The following is a 21,137-nucleotide window of genomic DNA, read 5'->3' on the forward strand; positions in this document are numbered from 1 at the left end:
ATTTCATGCGATTTGTTAATAACTCAGCTATATTGTTCAATATTAAGATTTTATGACTATTATATATTTATTAATAATACAACACTATTGCACTTAACCATTTATTTCCACCTTAATTTTACTTCCAAAATTCCGATAACAGTTTCGACCAATGATATCGCGTCAATTTGCTGTCAAATGTTGCTTTGAATGCAGTATACATATACATCATGCTGGCCTGTTTGTATGATGATGCAAGTTCAACATTAGAATATAGAACGTGTTGAATAGAATTATTCACTAGAAATATTTAACTCATTACTTTATAAAGAATATTATAAAAAAGGGTTTAACATATACAGTTAATTCTGAAATTAGATCTGGAAAAACAGTTAGTAGTTACTCCTTTCATGATCTTTTATTTTTTATGATTTCCAAGCTAGAAGTGGGTCATTTATTATCTAACACTGTGTATATAAATCCTTATTTACGAGTATCTAGTCTACATTATATATTTGTTGCGGGAATGCGTTTGTTAATGACATATTTTTCAGAAATATTAATAGTCACAATCATTAATATCGGCGTGTCTGCCCCCTTTGTCTTTCTGTACGAATCACAATGAATCCCCTGAATTAGCATTTAAATAATACGCGCCATTGTTTCAAGAAATGGACGGTTTTCAAGTAAATTACAAAATATGTATATTTATTGATAGAAGCAATAATTAGCATAAAGTCAGTACGTATTTTTGTGGCAATGTTTTCTTTATCACATAGGCAGACGGACTGGCAAATGGGCCACCTGATGGTAAGTAGTCACCAATACCCATAGACAAAGTGCTATAAACAATATTAACTATTCTTTACATCGCCAATGGAACATCAATCTCCGAAACTAAGATATTATTTTCCTTGTGTCTATAAGGTGAAGCCTTCAAACCAGAACACAACAATACTGAGTACTGTTTGGCTGTAGAATATCTGATGGTGGGTGATACCTACCAAAACAAGCTTGCACAAATACTTAGCACTAAGTAAATACATACGGCGTAGCACAGGGATTCCAGAAACGTCAAAAACACCCGTTGCAAAATTAAATAATTGAGTTAATAGACGCTTGAAAACCTTGGTAATAAAAAAATCGCCAACGGGCTATTTTTTCTTTGATTGAAAATTAAATCCAATCAAATCGTTGAACTATTCAAGCTTTGTATAATGCTATATCTAATAGGTACCTTTGAACCCGAACCGAGATCATAAGTCTTATTTAGTAATCCTTAATTGACTTTCCACAGATGTCTTTCATCCTTTAATTATACAGATTAGACATTTGAAGATTTAGAATATGAAAAGATTATTTACGTCGTGTTATCATATAGACACAAAAAAATTTAAGAAAAAGTTAAAATTGTCTTATATACCTAAAAAAAAACTTTAATTAAACTGAACGAAAAACAAAGGATAAAAATAAAGAAAAAATATTTAAAAAAAAATTATATCAGCAATTATTTCCCAAAATCCACCACAGATTTTTATTCGTACCCTTTGTGGCTGCTATAAAGTAAAATAAGTAAATATAAAATAATAATATTAATATCAAAATTAATAGAATAAACCTAATGAAAATAAAACATAGATAAAAAAAGTACCAAAACAAAATGTTGGTCGGTAAATAGTACAGCTTGAGCTCCAGAAAAACGTACAGTTACTTCTATACAATTTTCCTTATCCAACAATTTGAAATACTCTGGTAATTGTTGATTGTGCCTTACCGAATTTCGATTAAAGCGTCCAGTTTCGGGTAGTCGCTTAGGACATTCTTTCGTCGCCCTGACCTACAACTATATTGACCACGGTGGGATATTCAAGAGAGGCAATCTTAATCTAACGTAGGACATGATTACAGTTAAGAAGTGTCTGCGCAAACACAATTCGATGAGAACACATCCAACACGACCAAGAAGAGTTCAATCGCAGGACCATTGTATGTATGTGCTTTCCGAGACACGGGAGTGTACACGCCTCCGATAAATTTATTAGAATTCGCGCCGTTACTGAAAAAAATTCGACAGTTTGAACCCAGTACTTCGGGTTATGTGATTTTAAATCCAGCCACTAATCTAACGAGTTATAAACAGGACAAGACATTTTATAATTTATCCGAAGGATTAGTTAACTACTCAGGACATAGTATAGCACCAAAAGTATCTTAAGGAACTCAGGTGCACTCTCTATTTCCTCTTTCTCGTAATCGGATGGGACGGCAGTCCGAGGAGGGAAGGCAATCTACCGAAGAATAGTTAAGGCTAAGTCAAGATAAGTTGATTTAAGTGGGTGTCCAAGCCATGGCCCTGTAAGACTACAGTCATAAATCCGGGCTGTAACTAAGGATTACCTTTACAGAAAATAGTTCCGTGTATCGTGATAGAAGTTATCCTTATTTTTTCGATCCTTCAAAGCAGCAAATATAGGTTTGTTCGATTCCATCGCTAAAAGTCATATTTATTACGCTTGACACTTAACTTTTTTTCTATAAACTGATACATCCATGGTACTATAATGTCTGTAAAAAGTCATATATAATTTTCAATCAAATAAGGTTAGCTTATTCTCATATTTCTTTTATAAAGCATTAATTTTTACGTAATTTGAACAATTGAGTTCTAAGACAGATAACAAAAAATGATTACTCCGCTCAATCACTAGTGACTTGGTAGATTTAGTTCTGGACGCTCTTTCGATACCATCGTAAATTTTACTCTCAGCTCGTTCAAGAAGGATAATTTCAAGAGCCCAATGAATATTATGGTAATCTGGAATTTGAACTTGGAATTTCAGAACTTGCAGCCTTATAATCTATTATAAAATAATAGTAATCAAAGTCAAAATTGGTGTGCTGCCACTGTAGTATATCCACTGATGGAAATTAAAATATAAATCTTATATTCAGGGTTTGAATTCACAAGCAATCGGGAACCTTTTCCATTATTCCAGGTTTTTGCCCTTAGAATTTTCATATTATTTTCATTACACGTAATTTACAATGTTCGTTAGTGTATGTACATTTATAATTACATTATCATAACCAAACCTAACGAAGGTAACATTTTAATGGTTTCCATTCCAAAGTAAAAATGTTAAGTATGTGGCATTCAACCAATCAACCACGTGTACTGGGTTTATTAGCCAATCGTTACTCTGTCTATAATTAGAAGTCCTTTATTTACGAAGAGAAGACTGTCAAAAACTTTTTTGTGCAAATCAATTAAAATTCGTCAAACCGGATCTCCCTTTCAACGGTTATTATTGTGGTATTAATTAACGATGCTAGCTCTCTTCGTGGAAAATTAACAAAAATATCTTTATCAGTGTAACACGTCTGTCTACTCTAAATCTCGGAGAAATACGTTTAATCATAAATTGAACGTTAAAGTAAAAACTATAAATCTGCGAAGAAAAACCTACAGTCAAATCCCTAGGTATTCTATGATTTAACCATTTTAACGATTTACACCGGTCTGCTGCTGAAGATATTTACAGAAGTATCTAGTAACTTCATGATATACTGAAACTTACTGATACCATTGTGTTTATCTGTAATAATCTTAACCGATGATTTCGGGTTCAAACCCAGTGAAGCACCACTGAACTTTAATGTGCTTAATTTGTGTTTATAATTCATCTCGTGCTCGGCGGTGAAGGAAAACACGTGAGAAAACCTGCATGTGTCTAATTTCAACGAAATTCTGCCACATGTGTATTCCACCAACCCGCATTGGAGCAGCGTGGTGGAATATGCTCCAAGCCTTCTCCCCAAAGGGAGAGGAGGCCTTAGCCCAGCAGTGGAAAATTAACAGGCTATTACATGAACAATGTAATGTAATAAGTCTGAACGCTGATTCATGATGTATGTCATTTAACATAAAAAAATATCAAAAAAATGACATACACACTTCAAAAATGATCCTCCACCATTATTTTCATAACTAGGTGCGGGATTTTCAATTTACAATACTCAGTACACAGCTCAGTCTTCGTATCCATCCGTTTCGCAAAAAATGACTGAAGAATATTAGATATTTATTTAAATTAAATTATTCGAGCAATTCGTGAACACTCTTGTAACGTTAATATTGATAAGATATTTTAATTGGAAATTTATATATTATTTTTTATTACTAGTTTTTCATTTATTTCTTTATGATATTAAAAATAATCTTACAAATAAGCTACGTAAATTTTATTTACATTTAAAGATATTTACATTAAAGAAAATAACTGTGTATTTTTTCTCGAGTAATCAAAGTTAAATTATGCTATGTGTATAATAAGACTAACATAGCCCTACCATCAAGGTGGTAGGGCTTTGTGACAGCCCGCCTAGGTAGATACCACCCTGTCATTAGATATTCTACCGCCCAACAGCAGTAGTCCGTATTGTTGTTTTCTGGTTTGAAGAACCAGTATGAGTCAGTGTAACTTAAGGACAAGGGACATAACGTTACTTCCAAGTTTGGTGGCGCATTGGCGATGTAAGCAATATATAATATTTCTTACAACGCCATTGTCTACTAGGGGTAGTGACGACTTGCCATCTGTTGGCACATTTGAACGTTCGCCTACCAATGCCTTAAACACATACATACAGACAACAGCACTACAAAATATTACTGTTTGTGGTAGAATTAGTCTTGAAAGAATATATAAGCAGTCCAACTTTTACAAAGCCCTCGGACAGATTTTCAGAAATTATCCGTCGTCTTTAAGTAATTTCACAGTTTTACATTTCACCTTGCTATTTTAGTGGAACGAAAGCATAATTTAATTTCATCGTATAATAAAGACGTGGCAGAGATTGCCGGGGCAGTTCTATTTAATGTGCTGTAATTATCTTTGAGGACCCATTTATTGCGATTAAACAAAACGATTTGAGATAATGGAGTATTATATCATTTATATTTTGTCGTTAGCTTATTCCTTAACCTGATTTTAATACAATACAATACGATACTTTTTTTTTGTTTTTGTTATATTTGGCAAACGAGTAGGAGGCTCACCTGATGGAAAGTGATTACTATACTAATGATAATAATCCCAAGGTGGCGTTCGGTTTCTGGTTAATAAGTCCCTAGCTGACAACGTTGTGGAAATCTCCAGTGTGTCGAACAGGGTAGCGTACCTCATTGTAAAGCTTACCGAGAGGTACAGTCTCAAGGTGGTGCAAGTGCACTCGGACGATGAAGTGGAGGAAATATTCGATAACATATCGAGAGCCCTCCACTCCGCCACGAAAACCCACTAGAACGTTGTCATGGGGGACTTCAACGCTAAAGTGAGAGTACAGAATTGTAGCGAATCGGTAGTAGGACCCCATGAATTTGGAAGCAGAAATCATAGGGGGCAAATGCTTGTCAACTTCCTCCAACGGGAGGGGCTCTTTTTGATGAACTCCTTCTTCAAAAAGCAGCCCCAAAGGAAGTGGACGTGGCAAAGCCCCGACACTATGACTAAAAATGAGATCGACTTTATCATGACGGACAAAAGGCACATATTCAGAGACGTCACAGTGCTCAACAGGTTCAATACCGGTAGTGATCACCGACTTGTCCGAGGCTCTCTGAATATCAATTTTAAGGCCGAGCGCGTCCGTCTGATGAAGTCTACACTCCGACTAACCCTGCTCCAAACCATTTCGGGATCTGAAACGTTCCAGTCAAACCTGGAGAACCGATTCGCTGCCGTGAAAACCACAACAGACGTAAACCAGAACCTCGAAAATGTAGCACCACCTGTCAGTTCGTCAGAGAAACGGCAACTTAACCAAGAGATCAGCAAGCGCGTACGACACGACCTCCGGTGCTCCAATACTCTTACGATTGAAAGAGCCATCGAGCAGAATCGGGGGTCTAAGGTGTTCGTACAATCTCTTGGAAGGAGCCACCTGACGAAGTTGACCACGGCAAGTGGAGAAGTCGTTTCTTCCAAGCCGGCAGTTCTTTCGGAAGTAGAGGACTTCTACGGCCGGTTATACGCATCGCATGCATCTCGACCTGATCCCGCACATGAGGATCCTAGAGCTACATTTCTTTCATTCACCGAAGACCTGCCAGAAGTCAGTATTGGCGAAATCGAGATTGCTCTTAAACAAATTAAAAATGGAAAAGCCCCTGGAGATAACGGCGTTACAACAGAGCTATTGAAAGCAGGATGTAAACCCGTACTGAGGGAGCTCCAGAAGCTTTATAACTCTGTCCTCTTCGAAAGGAGAACTCCGGAGGCGTGGAGTAGGAGTGTGGTCGAAAGGCAACGATTACGTTTAAATTCTAAAAAATAATAATTTTTAAGTAGAATTGAAGGCCTGTATTGTTAGTGTATCTGCTCAACGATTTTGAACTGAGATATACCAGGTTTTATAAGCGAATACTGATCAGACTTCTTGTGCATAAAAAGGATACGGTAACATAATTGTGGTTTTTTCCCATTTAGTGCACTTCACTCAGCGTATGATTGTTTGTGTATTTGAATAAATAGTCGCCTTTATATCGCCAGACATTTAGATGCATCATCATGCCAATAAAATATTTTTTATTTTTTAATTATGATGGAACACCGCTGTAACTTTTTGTAAGAGAACTACAAGGACTCAAGACTTTTTCTCTGATTAAAACGGAATAAAAAAAATCTATTTAATTCTTGAATGAATATTTCTTTTTGAATAAGTATTCATTTATTATAATGCTAGTATTTATTTTCTTCATTGAATGTGTGAGCCGAGATGGACCAGTGATTAGAACGCGTGCATCTTAACTGATGATTACGGGTTCAAACCCAGGCAAACACCAATGAATTTTCATGTGCTAAATTTGTGTTTATAATTCATCTTGTGCCCGACGGCGTGGAAAACATCGTGAGGAAACCTGCGTATGTCTAACTTCAACGAATATCTGCCACATGTATATCTACCAACCCACATTAGAGCAGCGTGATGGAGTATGCTCCAAACCTTCTCCTCAAAAGGAGAGGAGGCTTTAACCCAGCAGTGGGAAATTTGCCGGCTTGTAATGTATGTTAATGTATTGAATGTGTTATTGTTAACTAGTAAAAGCTGCAAGGATTTATCATATCCCATAGCTTGGTGAACGCCTCATCGTCCGTTATATAGAAAATCTGTAACTTTTAAAATTAAGCCTTGGACAATAAGTTACGATTATCAATATAAAAAATAAATAAAAAACAAGCGTTTGTTTCAATAATTTGGTCTATGCTGTTGACCACTGAAGAGTTCTTTCGTGTGGAGCCAATCCATGTCACAAACCAGTCAACAATCTTATCATGAACATGCATTGTTACCGATACTGAACCAACATGTAAAATTTCATCTCTCGAGTACAAGAGGAAGTGGATCCGATTCAGCTCGCAAGATTAGATCTGAACAAACTAACAAACATAGCAAGTTAAATAAGTTTGTGCTAAAGTACGATATCGAGGAATATTATTATGCAATATGAATTGTCGTTTCTCATAATCGTCTCATATACAACATTCCCAACTGTTAAACGTAACTAATTGAAAATGTCATTGATGTCCTTATTCTATAAAACTAATAACTTAAACTTGGTTTCTGTAGAACTATTAATGAGGGGATAAAAAGGGTCCAGGGACAGAATATTAAAACTGTACAGTATTTTCCTACTTATTGTAGAGGTGCAAGCTCATCTGGGTAGGTACCAGCTACTCATACCACCAAATACTCAGTATTGTTGTGTTCCGGTTTGAAGGGTAAAGTAGGTAAAGGGTAGTGTACTTACAGGCAAGTAGCCAGAACAGCTTAGTTCTTAAGGTTGGTGACCACTTACAATAAGGTGGTCACCAACCTATTGGTATTTGCTCGCACACATTTCTTTTCTTTCATCTACCTTATTATAAAAAATATGTTTCTAAGAATTAAGACCAGAAATGAACAGCTTTAAAGAAAGAAAGCAACCAATTTGAGCATATGAGTAAGGCAGGAAAAAAATAACTACGATTTGCGATCAGTATCGAGGCTGCTCCTTCCTGGTGTGCCGGAGCGTCAGCTCAGACAACGTTAGGATGCATGTTTCCAAAAAACGGTTGCCAGGCCTATAATTTGACGTTTCGACACAAAATCTATTGAATAAGGATATCTGTGAAATATTAATAATTATTGAGTTAAAATTTGCGCCAAAGAAGCCTACCGGGATAGCTGTCATTCTAAAGATGTACATACGTATAACGTATCTATCACAATAACTACTGGTATATATTTCATCTAAGTTATTTTAGTAAGTAGCATTATGTTTGTTATTGAGTCATTACTAAAAATACGTCTCCTTATTTATCAATATAGATTTTCGACAGAATACGATTGATGCTTACGACGTAACTCAACGTCGCTCCAATAAACTCATTATTCACATTTAATAAACCTAACAACATCGAGATGAATTCGATTGGTTTCAATTCCACAAATATCTTATTTCGTGAAATTGGCTCCGGAAACTCGGAAAACTACTTCGCTAATATGTCTTCAATATATCATTCGCCCAGGTGGTACAGTGACAAACGTGTTAGTTTAACCAATAATCTCGGGTTCAAATTCACACGAATTTTAATTTTACTATGAACCTGACTAGATTAAAAATAATACTTAAATATTATATTCCATATATTTTTTTTATCTAAAATAGTGTTATGTTTATATAATGCAGTGGCGTTCGAGCCATGACTACCGAAACAATGGCTATTGGCTTGTGTGTTCCTATTATTTATTATATAATTATATGAAACCATAGAAAATCTAACCAGGTTATTAGGTTTTTATTTCAAATACGGAAGCAGACTGGCAAATGGGCTACCTGATACTAAGTGGTCTAAACTGCTCATTTGACATTTGCACTGAAAGAAATACTAAGCTTAGAGGTTAAGCTGTTATGTCCCTTGTGCCTGTAATTACTGGCTAACTAACCCTTCGAATCGCAAAACAACATTGGTAATTATTGCTGTTTGGCGGTAGTTTTCATTATGAGCGAATGGTACCTTCCCAGGCGGACTTGCATAAAGCCCTTCCACCAAGTCAAGGGTTTTGAGAAAATTTAATATTAATAATTGATTAATAAATATATTGGACAACATCACATAAATTACTCTGATCCCAATGTAAGTAGCTAAAGCACTTGTGTTATGGAAAATCATGAGTAACGACGGCACCACAAACACCCAGATCAAAGACAACATTGAAAACTAATGAACTTTTTCTACATCGACGCGGCCGGGAATCGAACTCGGGACCTCGGAATAGCGTACCCATGAAAACCGGTGTACACACTACTCGACCACGGAGGTCGTCAATTAACCTAAACTTTTCACTTTGGTCCACGTTGTTTGCTCGTTGGCTCGATGCATTTACTACATTCATATACAACTTAGAATTGTCTTCCACGAGTTCATTGTAAGATTTTGCTTTGTTCTCGCAGATAAAGCGCCACCTGGGGGGTCTGTCGTGGACGTTCTAAGTGCTCACGTTGCGCTCAAAAGAGCTGCTCCCAGCGGACTGAGTACTTACTGGTTACTTTATATACTACTATATTTACAAGTGCATATTGTACACATTGTACCTGTGTGTGTGTGTGTGTGTATGTGTGTGTGTTTGTCGTTGATCTAATCTCTAGCTGAAATGTACAGTATCATCTCCTCTTAAGATATAAAGTGTTTGTATTAGTAGCAGTGATTACATTTCTGTGGCACTAATAGCACGTAAATCCATTTGATCCTGCACCTGAAGTGTCTCCGGTAGTGGCGGATTTCCCTCTCTATGTACTATGAGTAAAGCAATAAAGACAGCATCTGTGTTGGCGTAAAAACTTTTGTACCGTAATATCTCGCGTTATTATATGCCCCTTAAGATCAACCGTGGTTGCCAAAATTCAGTCCGAACGACATTATCTGCAAAGGAAAATACAAAAAATATTTTTTAATAATTTACAACATTAACTATCTCTGGTTATGACATTGTTCCAATTTCATACAAATCACTCGACAAAGGGAGGGAGAGAGCAAAAAACATTATAACTATCTTTATTCTGATTATATGTATAAAACATTTTTATCTAAAGTAAAAATATGCCACTGCTGGAATAAGGTCTCGTCTGCCTTTGAGTATAACATTTGAGGATATTCCACCAAGCAGCTCCGATGCGAGTTGTTGAGGCAGGTGGTTTTTTTCCAGATGTTTTTCTTCATCGCCGAAAAGAGATTAATTGTAAACACAAATTAAGCACATACAAATTCAGTAGTGCTTGCCTGGACTTCACCCCGCAATTATCGGTTATAATGGACGCATTCTAACAACTGGGCCATCTCGGCTCTCTTTTTATCTACCTTTGCTAGAACAGACAGAAATCAGCAGCCATAGTAGAGCAATAGAAAGCCACTCCAAAACTGTCCTGAGAAACTGCCTAGGCATTTTAAAGACACAGATTTTGATAAAATAGTACAGCAAAAATGGCATTTCCCCAAAAAAGTTTTTAGATCAAAATAATAATAAGCAATTCATGAGGAAAATATGGTTATGTCGGAGACGGTCATTCATAAGTCTCTAATCGAAGAGCGGCACGAAAACCAAGTGTCTTCGCGTCAAGACGGAGTCTAACTGATGGATGATGTGATATTATTGTATTGACGTATGTGTTGAATGTGTCAAAAGTTAGCCAAATGTAGCGTATCTACTAACGATAATAAGTTTGTATATATAATGACGTTCCATCTGACATATGTATACATATCTAATTCTACAAGTAACATGTTCTTTATAAGAGAAATAATATAAAGAACTTATAGAATTTCCGTATTGACTTTTTGCGAATTCCCGGACAAAACCACATTCGGTCACGTTCCCGTCAAATAAAACAATCGTAATAACGTTTGACGTAGGTAAATCACTTTTATGTAACGATTATTAATACTACGTCGTGATAAGGATTTGATGATTAACGATTTCAATTACTTCGTATTACATCCGTGTGCGTTTATTCTAGCGCGTATAAGAAAGTATTTATTAATACATCAAAATATTATTTATTCAAATAGGCTCATTAAAGCAGTTTTGAATCGTCATGTTGCAGTAAAACTACCATCTGTTTGGAAAGTTGATACTACCAAGAAGAACCGGCTAGAAACTCTGTAGTTACTCTTTTCCACCATTTTAATTACATAGTATGTCAGTAAAGTACAATTATTTTTTATATATCCTGCCTAGAAATCAATAAATGCTACGTCGGCACACTTTTTTTTCAATACATTCTTATATTGAGTAATATGCCTTAATTATCAACGTGCCTTCGACATGAGCTTTAAATTTTTTAATAGGCCAAGTTAAAAGTGACTGAAATGAACATTGTACCCGAGGAAGGATGTATTAACATTGCAAAGTCGGATCTATTCTAGTTTATATTTTGAATGTTTAATATGGACAAAACCTGGACGATTTAAATAAAATTAGACAGAATGCAAAACAACCAATGTCTTAATTCCTCTTCTATAATATATTACAACCCAATCTACGCCAATAGCATTATGTCCGATCTTAAAGGCTTTGTTTATGGTTAACTAACCATTATTTGAGTGGTGTTGTGTATATGTATAGTACCTACGTTGTTCATGAATAGTAATTAAAGGCTCGAGATTGGAAACCCTCTGGTGCTGCGATGTATTATCACTGCTATTGTTTAATGTTTTGATGGTTTGAAATTGTTATTCAAAAATCTTATACGTATATTTATTCAACGTTTTGTAACACGCCCCAAGAAAAATTCACATCGATAAAATGAGTTAAATCAGAGAAACCCTTTATCTAATTTAACTCGTCTCCGAAGAAGAAGAACCGTTGGAAAAAAAAAAATCTAATTATTTTTGAAAGGAGATACTCCTTTAAATAGGCTCCAAGTGATTAAGAAAATTATAATACAGAATAGGTTAAAGTTTTAAATAAAGTAACAATCTGTAGATATCCTAGCATAGGGATGATTATTTGTACATATAAAAAATGCAAGTAAACTGTCCCGACTTCCCCACGAGTAAAATGAGAAACTTATTGCGTGCTATTTTTTAAACAAAAAAATATTTACGGATTCCTTAATGTTAATTACTGTATTTTTAAATGTTGAAAAAGAGCTACTAATGATTTGCCGGTTCTTCTCTGTAGAATCTACATTCCGAACCGGTGGTAACTTCACTTAATATAGTTTGTTAAATGATGATTCAAAAGACCTTGTAAAAACCTACTTGAATAAAGTATATTTTGATTTCATTTGATTTGATTCAGATATATGTTGAATAGCACAATTTGTGTTTTCACACCGTTATAGAAAAATCTTATTAAAAATTTCTCGTTATATTTATAGCAATCACAGTTATAATTGCAAAATTGAAAAAGTAATATTTATATACAAAACTAGTCGTTGTTTCTCATTTTTGTAAATATAAAATATATAATCAAACGTATATTATATTTATTAATACAATTTAGAGTTCTAATTCTAATTTCTAATACAAAGTTGTGCATCTTTCAAAGCTAAAGTGTTCTCTTCAAAATTGCCTGCCTTGTTGGTCACAAGGTCCTTCGTCTAATACTACCTCTTCAGACTTAACCAAGATATGTTTCACACTAACTATACCTAGCTTGTTATCTGTATAAGAGTATAATAAAAATTATATATTAATCGGATTATACGTGTGTACGTGCATAGATTTCCTAACGATGAAATATTTAACATTAAAATTAATGTAACTAGGTATTACTTTTTGTTATTAGTTTATTTCTACTTTTGTATTTAGTTGTAAGTTTAAAAACCCTAGTGCATGAGGTGTTTATCTTATCATTTCATTTTAAATAGTTTATAAGTTTGAAACTCTCATAAATGCATTCGCGCGCGGGCTCTTGTTATAGTGGGACGCGCGTATTGTTTAATTGAAAACCGGTTTTATATTGATCCGCTCGATTGTATTCGCTCGATTATATCGCTTAGTTATGTTGTTTACAAGTGGCTAGCATCGCGAATGAAGATGAGCCATTGAGTGAAAACGAAATTGGTTATGGCATTGAAAATGAGGGATAGTGAAAATGTGAGAATATGCGACACGGAAGAATTAGGAGATACGATATCGGAAAGTGAAAATTCGAATAATATAATAAGACCCGATACAAGAGATAGACGTATAGATCAGGATGAGTTATGGTTAACTGTTACAAGACGTGGAAAAGTGGCTCGTAAGAATGATTCGAATAGAATTTCGACAACTTTGAAATTAGTATTACGTCAGTAGAAAAATTACCTAAGTAGTTTAAATTGGCTAAAATTTTGAAATCAGAAAATATTAAAGACATTACGAGGGTCAAATATATAAATGCGTTTAAAGTAGTAGTACAGTTTAATAATGAAATCAGTGCGGATAAATTATCAGAATCAACTTTTTTTAAACAAAACGGATATAAATGCCAAAAACATTTGAAATTACACAATCGGCCTTAATAATTAATTAAATAAAAAAAGAAAGGATAACGTAATATTATAAGTAGTACTAACTAATTTAACATTAATTACTCTATTGTTAATTTTACAGAGTGGCATATTCAAAAAAACTCTTTAAATAAAGAAAAAAAAAAAAAGCCTCTCATAAATGTTATAAGTTGTTCGTAAACCTATTAAACGAAATAAGTATCCAATCTATGGAACCTTAAGTGTAAATGACTGAACTAAATTAACTTATCTTTTTCTATTATAGATTAATTTCTTTGATTTTGTTTACAGGGCATCATACGTGTCTGTGCTAACGATAGTAGCATTCACTCTCGAACGCTACCTGGCAATATGTCACCCGCTACACATCTACGCCGTAGCAGGCCTACGGCGAGCGCTACGAATAGTGCTCGCGCTGTGGGCATTATCGCTATTGGCCGCTTCTCCGTTTGCCCATTATACTACAGTTAACTACCACGATTATCCACCACGTAAGTTAATAATTACATTAATTTATTTAAATATCTATTTATGTTAACCTTGGTGTAGGGTTTTTTGCAAGCCCGTCTGGGTGTCCAAGTGGCAATACTTAATGTTGTTGTGATCCGGTTTGAAAGGCGAGTGAGACAGTGTTATTACAAACACAAGGGATATAACATCTCGGTTCCCAAGATTGTCCTCGGTTGGTAAGAAATTGTTCAAATTTCTACGGCGCCAGTATCAACTAGCATTGGAGATCACTTACCATCAGGTGCAATATTCGCTCACCTACCTGTGTCGAAAAAATGAATAAGTACTTATTTGTTGTTGTAATATTTTTGTATGTTCAAAGACAATTTATGGAATATTTTCAGTTCAATTTATTTTCCATTTCCACACAATTTTCAAGAGAATCGCGAACTGCACTCGTGGATATACATCCTATTCTATAACTTGAAGTTCTCTCAGAAATGTATTGTTTCAATTAATGTTCTTATTTGAATAGTATTCAATATATGTATATAATTATACATTTACATTCTCCGAGGTTTCCTTTACGCTCCAACTTATAGCCATACAAACTAATTTCCTACAAAATAATGTTACCTTTCTTAAGCTTACCTTTTATAAGCTTTCTTCTGTTGAGAAAAGCCTCATCTTGCCTTAAAATGTCTTGAAACTTTTTCCACCAAGACCTTTTCTGCCAAGTCGCACATAATTTTATCCAACACATAAAGATTTCCTTGCGATTTGTCTCCAATAGTCGAACTGTTCTATTCACTGCGCCACCTCGGCTACAATTTCCTAGTTACAAATAAATTAACTCGGCATTAACGTCTCCGTTGCAGCGATGTCTTGTTGCTTTAATATGCTTGTGTCGTGCCAAGACATCTGCGCCGAGTCTAAGGTTAATAAGAAATTGGAATGCAAATAAGCTAGTTGCAGATCTCATTAAATTCTATACGACTATTTGTACAGTCTAACTGATAGAAAATAAGCTTTGAGATTGTAGGTGAATTATTATTGTGTATATAATTAGTTTATTAATTGATGATATTTATTTATTACACTATACAATTACACAAATACGATATAACATTCTACTTAATATTTATTTATTATTTATGTAATAATATAATATACATACACAATACACACCGACATTACACTTCGTATATTTATTTTCATAGCAATATTAACACAAAATATTAATACACAAGCATACTCGGGCGAAACCCGTAGTACGCGGCGGATCGGCCGAGTGACGCTTTTGTTCCGCGTCTGCCCGCCACCGCGTAATATCGTAAGTCGCCAAAGAGCGCAAAGCTGATTAGTTAGTCGATCTCTCACGCTCGATGCGATTCGTCTACCAGCCTTTAATATCAAATTGTTTTCGTATTTAGTTTTAGTGATTTAAATGTGTTATCGATTCTATCAGAACTGTTGCTTTCTTCTTCCGTACTCCCTGTTGCCTTCTGACTTTTTCTTTCTGCGTTCATTGTGTGCGTATTATACGAGTTACTATCAAGTTGTGGACATTGTTATTCCTTCCCGCTTCACACACTACGCACACACCTATAAGATTATGTTAATAGTAAATAAGATTATGTAAATAATGATAACCTCCGTAGTTGAGTAGGGTGGACACCGGTTTTCATAGGTACGCCACTCCGAGGTCCCGGGTTCGATTCCCGGCCGAGTCGATGTAGAAAAAGTTCATTAATTTTCTATATTGTCTTGGGTCTAGGTGTTTGTGTTACCGTCGTTACTTCTGATTTCCATAACACAAGTGCTTTAGCTACTTACATTGGGATAAGAGTAATGTATGTGATGTTGTCCAAAATTTATAAAAAAAAAAAAAAAGTATATTGATCGATAACAATATTCTCTTAGTTCCGTTAGTTTAAGTATATACGTGTATGTAATCTGTTTTTTTTTTGTTAAATCGTTTATTTAGAGCCGTAATGGCTCAGTGTTTAAAACGTCTTAACCGATGCTTGCGAGTTCAAACCCAGACAAGCACCTCTGAATTTCCATGAGTTTAATTTGTGTTTATAATTCTCGTGCTCGGCGGCGAAGCAAAACATCGTAAGGAATCTTACATGTGTCTAATTTCAATGAAATTCTGCCACATGTGTATCCACCAATCCGTATTGGAACAGCGTAGTGGAATAAGCTCCAAACCATCTCCTTAAAGGGAGAGGAGGCCTAGCCCAGTAATGGGAGTCTTATAGGCTGTTTCTACAAAAAAAATAAAGATTAAAAAAAGAGTAATATATACTGTTATTATAAATGCGAAGGTAACTCCTCTGTCTGCGTTTTGCTCTTTCAGGGCCAAACTGCTAAATCGAATTTGATGAAATTGGTATGAAGCAAGCTCGAATCGCAAAAAAGGCTATTTTTTTAAAATAAACCTCTAAAACACGAGCGATGCCGCGGTTGACAACTAGTATATAAATTAAATTAATGTCATGAGAAATAAGAAAAATCTTATACATAAAAAATAAGAAAATGGATCAACGAAGCTAACGAAAAAATGTCTTAGTTTATTTTGTGAACATTTGTAATTTGTAAAAAATTGGAAAAAAATGTTTTCTCATCAGAAATAAAACCAAAATTTGAACTCAATCTCACGCAGGTTAAATTTCAGTTGCAAGGTTTTACATAAAAGTCTAATGAAAACTTGTTAAATAAATAAAAAAATACTTATAAACATATTAAACGTTTAACATTTGACAAACTGTCTAATATGATAAAAAAATTGATTAAACCTGAGTTAAAATTTAACCAATAGAATAAAGTTTAACCGGTAAAATAGTTTAGAAAATTCGCGCGGGTAAAGCCGCAGATATAGCTAGTTTTAAAATAAAAGTAGATGAGGACGACTACAGTCTCCCGAAAACAAATATATAAATATGGTAGTTTAATTAATTAAGGATTTGATAAACATTCTCAAATGAGAATATTTTCCGTTTTCGAGAATAATTTTTGTTTTCGATGAAAATACAAAGCCTTCTTACTTCCGCTTAGGTTTTCCCCTAAACTTGTTAATTAAAAAAATATATCGCAGAGATAAGGGGGAGGGGACGATTCTTCTTCTTCTTAACAAAAAAGTATATTCGTATTTCTAATAAGGAGACCTATCGTGTTATTTTCTAATTTGCGCCCCAAAATCATTATTATTGAAAATAATATAATATTCAATTTGAAAATATATGCTAACAGACGGGCTGACATCGAGAGTGATTCATTTAGAATAAACTTTTACACGACGCACGTTTCCGCAAAAATTAATCTAGAGTGAATAATAGGAAGTTAATAACAAATGTAAATTAATTAAAATTTCATGCAGTATGAGCAAATTCTCCATTATTAAATTAAGCGAAAAGAGTGACTACTGAATTTCTTCCCGGTTCTTCTCGGTAGAATTTACTTTTCAAACCGGTGGTACATTTACATATTGTGCTTTCATGCGCTAACTTGAATAAAGACTATTTCGATTTAGATTTTTTGATATCGAGAACAAATCATTAAAATGTTAATTAAATTTAAGTTCACAATTCATTGTATAATTTATTTATTTCCATTCGGCGAAAGTTTTAAATGTACAGAGATTATCTCATTACTCTATGTGCATAGTCATGGATCAATGAGTCGTCGAACGCTAAGCCAGCGTCCACGGCACGCACGAGTGCTTGCACTAGGTGTGGCTTTGTGTCTAACTAATTCGGTATTATTTTGAGAAATAGCTCATGGCAATGGAAGCATAGTGCTCATTTCAACCCCTTAAACAACAATACTATACAGCTTAATCGGCTAGTTGAATAGTAGAAATCTGTTTGTGACTAAAATTCTTCGAAAAATGCCGTCGTGTTGTTTGCCTATATTTAGTCTAGTGAAGAGATTGTTGAAATGCTAAAGTTCGGTCCTGCAACTGATTTTTGATGTTATGTGTAACCTTTAACCAATACTGGGCTTGCGTGGTGGAAAACGGCCTCAATCATCTCACTAAAAAACAGCCGAACAATACTGTTGGAATATACCGTATGAGCAGAGCTGATATTTTTATTATTATTATTTTAGGTATTATTGTTATCGTGTCATTAAAATAAGGTTTCTTCTTTATGTATAAATTGTTCTTAAAACTTTTAGGATGGTTCAAATTTATATCTTTAATAGTAAAACTATCTTGAACAGCCATATAGGCTATTAAATAAATCATATAACTTACTTTACTGTTTCAACTACAAAATACTTGAAAGACTATTTAGGTATTGTAGTAATAACGATTGCATTTAATTATTATGGGTATGAAGTATCTGGTCAACTACCTTATTTTTGTTTCAATTATTACATTTTTATTATTTTTTGATCAGTGTCAGGAAACGCTTCCCTTGAGTCGGCTTTCTGTGCGATGCTGGAACTGCCCTCTTGGTACATCTGCGAGCTGAGCAGCTTCTTCTTTTTCATTCTGCCCGGCCTGATCATCCTGTGTCTGTACGTGAGGATGGGCTTACGGATCAGGTATGTCATGGGGTATGTATCTTGCTCCTGAATTTTAATTTTTGTATTTGTAAATTATTATGTTTGGCATATCTACTCGTGATATGATAAGTTAGGCGAATGCAATATTTCAATAGAAAGTAACTATAAATATTACTGAGATTTTTAAAAAAATATTTAGGTTTCATATAGGCTGACTTTTAACATAATATTTTTGAAGATATCTGTGATATAACAATTATATGAATTATTTTTGAAACATAATAAGTGAAAACAGCGTAGCGATCTAAATAACTTAAAAATATTCATTTAACTTATATATTTTATATCCGAGAGAGCTCGTAGTATAAGCTCTTACATATTTCACGTACATGTTAGAAACTCTCAGAGTCAGACCAGAGTTTGTAAGTCGGCGAAGCTTACCCTGCCGTTCCTTAAGGCCGTTCCACTTATGTCTTGTGCTCTCCGAGTTTGCGTTTGTATTGCGTACACACTTGTGGTACTATTACTATTAAGGTATTATGTCATATTCGTGAAATGGACGCCGTCGCTTATAACCATTATTTTATTAAATAATGGTATTACTATTTTTTTACAAAATGTTCTTTAATTGGAGCAAATTAAGAACAAAAATAATGAAATACAATACAACTCTATCAAAGATAATACGTAAATAAAAGTTCGCTTGAGCGCTGGACTAGGCTACCACCTAAAAGTAGGATTTATATTCGAAGTATCCTATAATCGGAAATGAATCACAATTATGCGAATTGTGCAAATTAAAACATGCCCTTTTTGCATTATAATAACCATATTCAGTATTATGTTTTACCATATGACTCTATATTCTTCAAACATTACGTCAATTTCTGTTGCTGCTAAGATATTTTGTTATTGATAATTTATAATCGCCACTTCCTTATTTCAAATAATTCTGTGGTTAATGATTTTATCAATTTATTCTGTGCCTCATGTGTGCAAAACTGTTTTTCACGGATACGCTTACTACTACTACTGGTCCGTAAGAATATATAGTTAAAATCATGATATATATTTTTTTAAAGTAACCGCCTGTGTATTTCCCACTTCTCGACAAAGGCGTTCCTGTTCAAGGAATTTTTATAGCTATATCCACCACGAGTAAACCTGCCTGTTGATTCGAGTGTGACAGGATTTTTCACGATGGTTTTTTTTCAATGCTGGGCAACATTAATTACAAATAATATTCGCGCAATTTGATTTAGACTGACGTGACATCAACATTTATACCGATTTAACTTTTTGTAACTATTGCAGTGATCATACTTCGTGGGTGACCATACAATAATTAATAGCCATTAGGTTGATCATATTCCCACGTGCAACTACACGAAAAGACTCCGCCAGTTATAATGAGCGCGCCCGAGAGAGCGCATATAAAAATACAAATTGTCTAGCTGCTCCATTGGTTTCAATCGCAATACAATACTGTATCATGTCTTTGCGTGGTATTGTATAGTTCTTTCTCAATAAATGGACTATCTAATAAAAAATATAATTTCAAATCAGACTAGTAAATCCTTAGAGCAGTTAAATCATATAAATAAACAAACAATATATATTAATATATTTATTTAATTCAAAACTACATTGATCAAATTACTGTAGTTGGTACAAAAGGACTTAATGCCAGAAGGAATTCTTAACTACTCAATCTTTAGGCTAATCAGCAACACTTGACTATACTAGTAACCAAGAGTTCGTATTACAATATAAAACGATACTTAATATTTTGTAAGTGAAAAGATATATTTGAAAACTTCGTTCCGATCCTTATGGGCACAATTTGTGGGCTATACAGCGTTATAATGTTACTGAAAGGGCACACGTGAACCATTCGATAAGTTGTTTTGTTGTTATCTTTAAAAATCGGAAAAGAAACATCATAACCAATTTTATCGAGAATCCGACAAGAATATCGTGGGGATTTTTATATTATATTAATTATTTATAATTAAATGTTGTTAATTCTGCATGGCAATCAATTAATTAAAGATCGACATATTTTTATTATCGATATAATTTTTTTATCAAATATATAAATAGTTTTAGTATTCGGTCTTAAATCATTTCAAATTTTCCCACCTGTAAAAAAAGCAAGTTTTATACAAAAAGAAAAAATAAATTTAATTTAACTCGCTAGTACTCCAGTAAGAATAATTTATTTTGTTGTTAATTAAATTAGTACTTTGTCGAGAGTTGTAAAGTTGTGCAAGACACAATCGCCCTGATCTGAAATAGCTTTGAACTGTCGTGCGTCTATTGTTCGCAATTTTTAATTAACAGTTGTTTTAAAGAAAAATCTATAACAACATTATACTTGTGTACTATACAGTTCAACAGTATTTGCTTGATTAATGTTGTTGGTGTAATTAATAACTTTGATAAATTCTGAGATTATCGGTTCGAATCCCAGGCGAGGCTTTTAAATTGTTATTGGATTTTGACCAGCCGGTACTGGAACTATTGCTAGGAACATGTAAAGTAAGTGCTGCGCCTGAGCTATAATCGTCGAATTACCATCTAGCAGGATTTTATGAGTGCGGTGTGACCTGTGTTTGCGTATATACTTGTGCACAAAAAAAACTGCTACAAAGTT

General features: G+C 34.2%; 1 protein-coding gene across 2 annotated transcripts in view; it reads left to right on the forward strand.

Moving 5' to 3' along the window:
• The window catches only part of LOC113401532 (neuropeptides capa receptor-like), an 83,835-nt gene that overhangs the window by 41,300 nt on the left and 21,398 nt on the right, over window positions 1–21,137 (forward strand). Inside the window, exons 3-4 of one of the 2 annotated variants that reach the window (XM_064218487.1) lie at window positions 13,808–14,007; window positions 18,373–18,532. In XM_064218487.1, the coding sequence (XP_064074557.1) occupies window positions 13,808–14,007; window positions 18,373–18,532 (360 nt within the window). The remainder of the gene's footprint in view (window positions 1–13,807; window positions 14,008–18,372; window positions 18,533–21,137) is intronic. The other variant, XM_026641469.2, reaches the window with a different exon arrangement.

Source organism: Vanessa tameamea, chromosome 22 (genome assembly GCF_037043105.1).
Source record: "Vanessa tameamea isolate UH-Manoa-2023 chromosome 22, ilVanTame1 primary haplotype, whole genome shotgun sequence".
Taxonomy (NCBI): Eukaryota; Metazoa; Arthropoda; class Insecta; order Lepidoptera; family Nymphalidae; genus Vanessa; species Vanessa tameamea.